Here is a 7,943-nt window from a genome sequence, read left to right as displayed (position 1 = left end):
CACCAGCCACTCCTCGGAAGGAAGGTTGGGCAATCCTACTTCCGTAGTGATACTGCCTCGGAAACCCAAGGAGGAGTCGCTATGAGTCGGGGCCGACTCGACGGCAAATAACAACAACAACAACAACAGAGTGTGCCATGTGGGAGCTGGATGGTCTATGTTAGACTCCACAGGAAGGCAACTTGACCAGCCCTGCTGCTTCCCGTGTGCTTCAAGGACCACCAAAAAAAAAAAAACAAACTCACTGGCACCAAGTGGATTCCAGCTCATAGTGGCCCCCATTGGATTTCCAAGACTGTAAATCTTTACAGAAGCAGATTGCCCCATTTTTTCTTCTGCGGAGGGGCTGATGGGTTCAGACCACAGGACCTTTTGGTGAGCAGTCAAAGGTCTTAACTACTACACCACCATAGCTCCTTTCAAGGACCACAGGCATTAAAATCCACCCCTCATTCCCCAGGGATTAGGGAGAGTGGCAAAAACAATAAAGATTCCTGCGTCTAACCCCTAGACCAAAGGTATCCAATCCTTTGGAGGTGGTCCCAGAAATCTGCATCACTCAATACACTTCCCAGGTGATTTAATCCATCACGGAATTGGAGCTCCACCAAGTCCAGTCTGAGCAAGGTCAATGTGGTCTCCTTGATACTCTGGGAAATAGTGAAAACCATTCCAGAATCCCACTCCTAAAGCGCCCAGGGTCAAAGACCCCCCAAAGGGAAATTGTGCATTTCAAACAGGGACCCTACCTTTGGGGAGTAGTGGCTCTTCCCCAGCAGCCCGTGGAGCATGAAACTGTTTCATGAAAACAGGGCGGGCCTCCTCTGGTCAAAGCTAGGAGACCTGGAGTGGAGCATGTTGTCCTTCGCTCATACTCCAGCTTGGGGCACTGAAGCCAAGACCCTGGCTCTCCAAGAAGGAAGCATGACTATTTCAAGGTCACTCTGTGACTTAAGGGGCCGAGTCGGCACTCGAATTCAAGACCCACCCAGGCGCTGCCAACCCATGCGCCAAGGGCCGGTGGGGTGGGCCTGAGGTCGTCTAGGCAACGGGCGCGCGCCACGCCCCAGCCCGGAGCCCTGGAGGGGAGAGAGATAGATGTGAGAGCTGCCTAACGTCTCGCGGGGCTGAGGCCACTTCCCTCGGCACCTCCTCCCGACTCCGCCCCGCGGAAGTGCTTGCAGACATCCTCGAGCTCTTACTGGTTCTCAGGATCGGGGGGCGGAGTTCTCAACAGGCGCGGTGCGTACTTCCGGCTGCCGGGTTGACATGAAGAAGCAGCGGCGGCTGGGGCGGCGGTAGCGGCGAGAATCGAGGCTTGCGGTGGGATTGAAGGCTAAGATCGCGACGCGGCCCGAAGCGGCACACGGCGCAGTGGGCCGAGGAGGAGACGCAGCAGTCGCCCTGGCCCGTCATGGAGATGGAAAAGGAGTTTGAGGAGATCGACAAGGCTGGTAACTGGGCGGCCATTTACCAGGTGCGGGAGCGCCCCAGAACGCGACAGGCTCTTCGCTTAGGCCGCGGGAAGCCCCCTCAGAACACTGGGACCCGTTCTCCCTCTGGGTCCGGTCCTCCGTCTCGGCCCTACTGCATGAGGATTCGATCCGACAACGGCAGAGGCTGCCCCCCTCTCTCTTTGTCCCCCGGGTGGTCCAGCGTCTCGCTCGGGCCTCGCAGCCTCCTGAGATTCCCCCACCTACTTCATAGCCTCTGGTCCAGGTGGCCTCTCAAGCCTGGAGGCCGCCCATCCGCGCTCTCAGCGCGAATCCCCTGCACCCCGACCCCGCCCCCTTGCCCAGCCACTCTTTGTCCCCTGGGGTGGATTTGACACCCCCACAACTTCCTTTTCGAAACGGGACCACCTTAGACTCTCTTCCTTTGTCTCCCGGGGGAAAGGGCTTCTCTCCCTCCCCCCTCACGTTTCCTTTCCTCCGGTCTCAGCGTCGGTCGAGTCCAAGGCCCTTTCCCCTTTCCTGTTCATTCATTTAATGGATGTTAATTGGCGTGCCTACTCCGTACTAGTCACAGCTCTAGGCGCTGGAAAGAGTGCTGAACAAGACAGGCCAGGCCGCATCCCTGTGGCGCTTAGATTGAATAGGGCGGTCAGACCAACGGAAACAAATAATTTCAGATGGTGACAAATGCTGTGAAGAAAATAAAACATCATAACGGGGTAACAGGCCTGCGGGTGAATGGTGGGCGGCCTTAGCAAAGGGGGATCGAAGGTTTGTCAGAAGCGTCATTTGTTCTGTGAGCTAAAGGATTAGGAGAAACGAGCCGTGAGTTAGAACAGGCTAAAAAGCTTCCCAGCCGGGAGGCGTGCAGTAAACATCCCTCTGGGGCCTTTAAAATAGTACCTTTCCAAGCCGGGCGTAGGGAAGGTTAAGGTTTAATTCTGAGTAGCATCTTTCCCCAGGGAGCAGCCCAGCCTTTGGTCCCGGCTGAGAGGCTCTGTCTTCGTGTGGGTTATGGTGGTTGATAGGTAAAAAGGTAGCAAGGGAGGGGTTTCTCACCGATCCCTAAAACATCAGATTGAAAACATGAGGAGGTCTGCTTTCCCAAGCAGTTGAATCCTCTAAAGAAAGCATGCACTCCCGATTAAATGTCATCGTGGGGGTTGCGAGGATTAACCAAAACCATGCTGGGTATGGCAAATGAGCAAGATACACAATAGAGAGGTTTTGTTACTTGTGTAAAGAGAGAAAGCAGTTTTTTCTGTTTTCAGCTTAAGCTCAGAAGGCAGATTGTGAGATCCATCAGCTGGTAGCATTAAAGTCTATTTTGAGCTCCTCTTAAAAAGGAAAAAAAGGTTTTAAGTGGTTCTTTGGTATGCTTGACTAACGAAGGCCTTTTTTTGGCGATCTCGGTTTCATGTGGCTTTGCATCAGACTTATTTGACAAGACTCTCTTTACTTAGGCTGTAATGTATATTCTCTTCTGATAGACTAATATTTGTAATGTTGCCAGACCACTGTCATCTGCATAAGTATGATTGATCAATATAAAAATATGTATGCTGTGCCTCGTCTCCATGGGCTAATTGACTGAATGCCACAAGTGACTTTGAGAAGATGTGGACAGATTAGCTGCTTCAGATTTAATGCAGTAGAGTCTAAAATGGCTTTCAATGAAAAGTGTCAGTTTGAAGTGTTGGAATCGACTGTGATATACTCCATTGGGAGTGGTGGCATAGTGGGGGGGATCTTTTGTATTGAAACCGACTCGACAGCATATTCATGGTATAGATGAGTTCTTGGTTCAATTAGGTTTCTTACTGTTTTAGGCCTGAGTGGTCCGACCTGTCACCCAAGCATTGTTAGAATTGTATTCAACTAGCTGCTAGCATATTGGTCTGCAGTGAATTTCCTTCATTGTTCTTAAACTTCTCTACCACATTTGAACCACAAGGGTTAGTCAGGATTGCTTTATGTTCAGATTTCCCCAGGTTCTCAGTGGATTGCCACATTACCGGAGGTGGTTTCTTTGGACCTTAGGGAAATGTCCACTGTGGGCTTTTCTTACCTTACCACACAGATACTCTACAATTGAACTCAGAAGCTCTTCTCCTTTCTAAGTTTATAAATGGCTCTGTATTGTACAACTGTGGAATTGTTAAAAACGTAGAATTCAAATGACCTTGAGTCTCAAGTGGTGAAGTTTCCAAGTGGGTTTGTCAATTTACCAAAACCATTATTGTGTAAGAATTAAAAACAGTGTGCTGGTGGTTGGTAGAAAATGGGTTTTTTTAAAAATGAATGCTGTACAGCATGTCAGAGTGAGGGTGACCTTAGAGTCATCTTTTGAGCTTGCTTATTAGTCTTTTGTGACTAGAAGATGTAATTTTTGCTTTGGATTTTAAGTAGCGCACTCATCTCTCACTGTCCTACCTTCTTTTCTCATTAGAAACAAAAAGATGCAAAAACTTGAGGGGGAAATGGTGAAGTGGGCTTTTGAGTGCCAGGGAATGTGGGAGCTAAGAAAACAAGTTTCAGGCAAAGATTCTGTGCTAGCTTAATTTGATAATGAACATAGACTTTTTTTTGATCTTTAATGCTAATAATAGCACAGATATTAATAAGCATTTAGTGCTATAAAAAGTCAGCTTTGGTATCACAATATAGAAAGCTTTAGAAATGGTTTTCTAGCATTTAAACAATTGTGTGTCTGGTTTGAAAAGTGGAAGTAATCCTTGGCGGGTCTCGAATTTGAGCTGGCCTGGCTGTCTGTCCACGAGAGGCGAGAGCTAGCAGATATATGAAAAGGGACTGGTCTTAGATGCCCACAGTAATGAAGAGAGGGCTCAAATGGTAAGAATAGGACACACTGTCTCTAGCTGTAGTTTCAGAGGGTTTGGATCAGGTGCTTGGTGACTTTTCTCATTTCCCAATTCTTTGATTCTCTGACACTATTCACTCCTTTTCAGTGTGAATGATTTGATTGTCTCACATAAAGGAGATGGCAACAACAGCCCTTGACTTGAAGGCAGGATTTATTCCACGCTAGAGGCAGCTTTTGTCAAATGGGCCACTCTTGACGTTTGTGTTGGTAGCTGCTTTCATTATGAAATGCAGTCTAATGCCTGAGGAGCTTAAAACCCATGTCATAGCAATATTTCCCTATTGGTGTGTACTGCCTGTGTTATGAGATTCCAAGGAAAAGAATATTAAAACTTCCCAATGATGTTTATTTAAATACTGTTCGTTTTCTTCTGAGGTCAAAGTTAAAAAAAAAAAAAAAAAAGCTCTATACACTATGACTCACTGCACTTAAAAAAAAAAGAAAAAAACGGAAATTACGTACAGAGGTTGGGAAGTTCTAGTCATCTTGAGTGACCCATTAGATCTAAATGTTCGAGTTTAGCCCTGATTTGAGCAAACTAAATTTAGCTGTGTGCTCATCACTTTGGAAATGGTGTAAAGACTTTCTTAATTGTCTGGACCAATGCAATTGAACTGGGAACACACGTAGACAGAGTGGCCGGAAGAAATTTTTGCTACCATTATTTGTTTGACATCACTGGCATATTTATAGGAGTACTTTGGTACTTTGGGAAGTAAGTAAACCAAGCCAGATGGTTCTGTGAAGTCAGCTGGGGGATAACGGTCATGCAGACGGTTTCTAGCTACCAGCTATGCACTGTCGACATCCACGGCCTCCCCACTGCATTCTGCAGTTTGACATGAGTAACTTCTCAAAACCTGTAAAAAAAAAAATACAGTCTTGAGTACTGTCATCGAACATGTATTGAATTTCATGATAGAAATGAGTAAGAAATTTCCCATAGAAGTTTTTCAGACCATCAACTGTGGAAATAACTGCAGCTTTTCTTGGTGTCTTGTTTTCTCTGTCTCTTTTCTGCAGCTGATCTTTTCAGTTGCCGAATTCTTTTGACAGTTTTTGGTCTTGGCGGTGTTGTTAATTGCAGGCATGTTTCCTTAGGCCTGCCTCAGCCCAGGTACATTTTGCACAGGCTGGCATTCTTTCCTTCAGTGTTCATGTTAATGAGTTAATGATAACCAGGTAATACTGACACACAGGCTGGCCTGTTCCTGTGTTCAGGAATATCGGCGTTCTTGCTGGGTCCTTGTTTCCCAGTCCTTGCCGTGTGCTTGTTGCAGGTGTCCAGGAACACTGGGGGACTACAGAGAGGTTCTGGGTTCCCTCTGCCACGTTTCATTGGTTGGTCACCGTGACTTCCTTTCTGCCACTTCAGTGGTTGACTCTTGTATTTTGCAGTTCTTTCTAGTTTCAGGCTGTAGAAATGAGTGAAACCAGTGACATAGTGATAAGGTCCCTCTTTACTCTCTCCACACACAACCCCCCCCTACATTCTTCACATCCTCACTAAGTCAATTGTTTTTAAAACAGATCTGTCCTTGTCACTCCTCTGCTTAACTGCCTCTACTGCTGTCATTGCATCTGTGAAGGCCAAGCAGGCAGCCAGGTTCCAGCCACCCCCGCCCTGTGCCTTCTGTTCTAGCCACACCAGAAGACACAGCACTCTCCACACCTTACCCTTTGCTTAATGTTCTGTCTGAAAGGTCTTTGCTGCTCAATCCAGCTTGCACCTCCCAGCTCAGATGTGCCTACTGGCACTTGTGTACTCTGTCACCTACGTGTTTTCATACATATCTTCTAAAACCCTTCTCCCATTGTAGCAGTTGGTGTGTATCATTTGTCTGTGTCCTCTGGTGTCCAGGCTTCCTGAGGCTGCAGTCCCATCTTTCTTATTCGTGGTGATGTCCTTTGCACCTGGCACAAAGTAAGTGCCTGATACATGTTGGATTGACTAGATTGTCTGCACATTCTAGGCCCTGACATTATAAAGATGTCTAAGATGCAGTTTTCAGTTCCTATTCGAGTTAGGGGAGAGACGAATACATTAGCCATCGTTGGCCCCAGTAGCAGAGTACACTCAGCAAGAAGCCAGCATGTTTTGAGTCGTGGCCTGATGAGAATTCGTGGGTCCTCTCCTGTGGGAGCTTTGGAAGAAAGAATTCTTACCCTGGAGAAGTTGATACCTCCAGTTTGTTTCACCAAAGCTTTCGATTTAACTGCAAATTTGTAGTTGACCTGAGGTGAACTTGGAGGTAAAGTCTGCCTCTCCAGTTCTGCTCTGACACGCATGGGGTCGCCATAACTTGGCTCATTGGCAACTGGTTTTGGAGAATTGTTGAATTACTCGGTCTTCTTTAGTTTGTTCTTATGTGCCTTCTAGGGCTTTGCATGTAGTTGATTCATAAAGTATTTTTGATGTGGGATATAAAATTGAAGTCTCCATAAAGTAACAACCCTCACAAAGGTCTGATTTTTTTACCAGTTATAAATAGTAACACGCACTTTTGGCCTTTGATCAAAATTACCCTCAGAGCCCAGAGAATAGTGTTTTTTTTTTTGGGGGGGGCGGCTTTTTTTCATGGTCTTAGTGAGTTGTAGTCCCAATTCTAACTTTTTGGGGACTTGAGGCTCTTCTTTTTTTAAAAATGACCCTGGAATAACTGATCACTAAAGTCACATCAGGGAGCTCTGGTAGCGTAGTGCCTAAGGCACTTGACTGCTAACCAGAAGACTGGCGGTTCAAACCTACCAGCCACTCCTCAGAAGGAAGATGGGGCAATATACTTCTGCAGTGGTACTGCCTCAGAGGGGTCACTATGACTCAGGTCTGACTCGATGGCACATAACAACAACAACAAGGTCACATCAAGTAATGAAGGGGCCATAAGGATTTCTGGTGGCTTAGTGATTGAGGCATTTGTCTGCTAATGGAGAGGTTGGTCATTCGAACCCACCAGGTGCTCCACGGGAAATGAGGCAGTCTGCTGCTGTAAAGATTTACAGTCTTGGAAATCCTATAGGGCAATTCTACTTTGTAGCAGTGGGTTTGGTTTTTCGTTTAATGTACTCACAACGACCCCTGGTCCAAAGTGGTTAAGCATGCAACTGCTAACCAAAAGGTTGGTAATTCAAACTTAGCAGCAACTGTGCAGGAGAAAGATGAGGCAGTCTGCTTCTGTAAAGATAACAGTCGTGGAAACCCTATGGGCCAATTCTGCTCTGTCCTGTGGGGTCACTATGAGTCGGCATTGACTCAACAGCAGCAGGTTAATGTACTCAGAGAATTTTATGTTCCTGAAATAATCTTGTAAACCCTGCAGTGGTTACTCACTTCTGTAAGGTGTGGGTGTGGGTGGGTACCGTTAGGCTCAAAAATTTATAAGTTTGTGAGTATAGGTAAAGGCTCAAAAGTTTGTTAAGTCCTTTTTTTCCCAAGAAGTGTTAAGCGTGTTTGACAAATAGGACTTGTTTGATTTAATGGTGTGGGAAAAGGAGCGACACTGACACACGGCTTTGCCTGCAGCTTTTCTGTAAGTAGCAATTGAGTGGTTTTTCCTGTAAAAGATAGAGGAACTGATTCTTGAGAATTTACGAAAGAGTCACTC

General features: G+C 46.5%; 1 protein-coding gene across 1 annotated transcript in view; it reads left to right on the top strand.

Annotated features, from left to right (window-relative positions):
- The first annotated feature begins 1,414 nt into the window (after window positions 1-1,414).
- PTPN1 (protein tyrosine phosphatase non-receptor type 1) overlaps window positions 1,415-7,943 on the top strand; it is an 81,567-nt gene continuing 75,038 nt past the window's right edge. The window contains exon 1 of the mRNA XM_007938317.2: window positions 1,415-1,477. Coding sequence (XP_007936508.1) covers window positions 1,415-1,477 — 63 coding nt within the window. The remainder of the gene's footprint in view (window positions 1,478-7,943) is intronic.

The sequence above is a fragment of the Orycteropus afer genome, unplaced genomic scaffold, assembly GCF_000298275.1.
Source record: "Orycteropus afer afer isolate SDZICR_OR568_19922 unplaced genomic scaffold, OryAfe1.0 scaffold00049, whole genome shotgun sequence".
NCBI lineage: Eukaryota > Metazoa > Chordata > Mammalia > Tubulidentata > Orycteropodidae > Orycteropus > Orycteropus afer.
The sequence above is the reverse complement of the archived record's forward strand: the minus strand, read 5'-3'. Positions and strand labels throughout refer to the sequence as shown.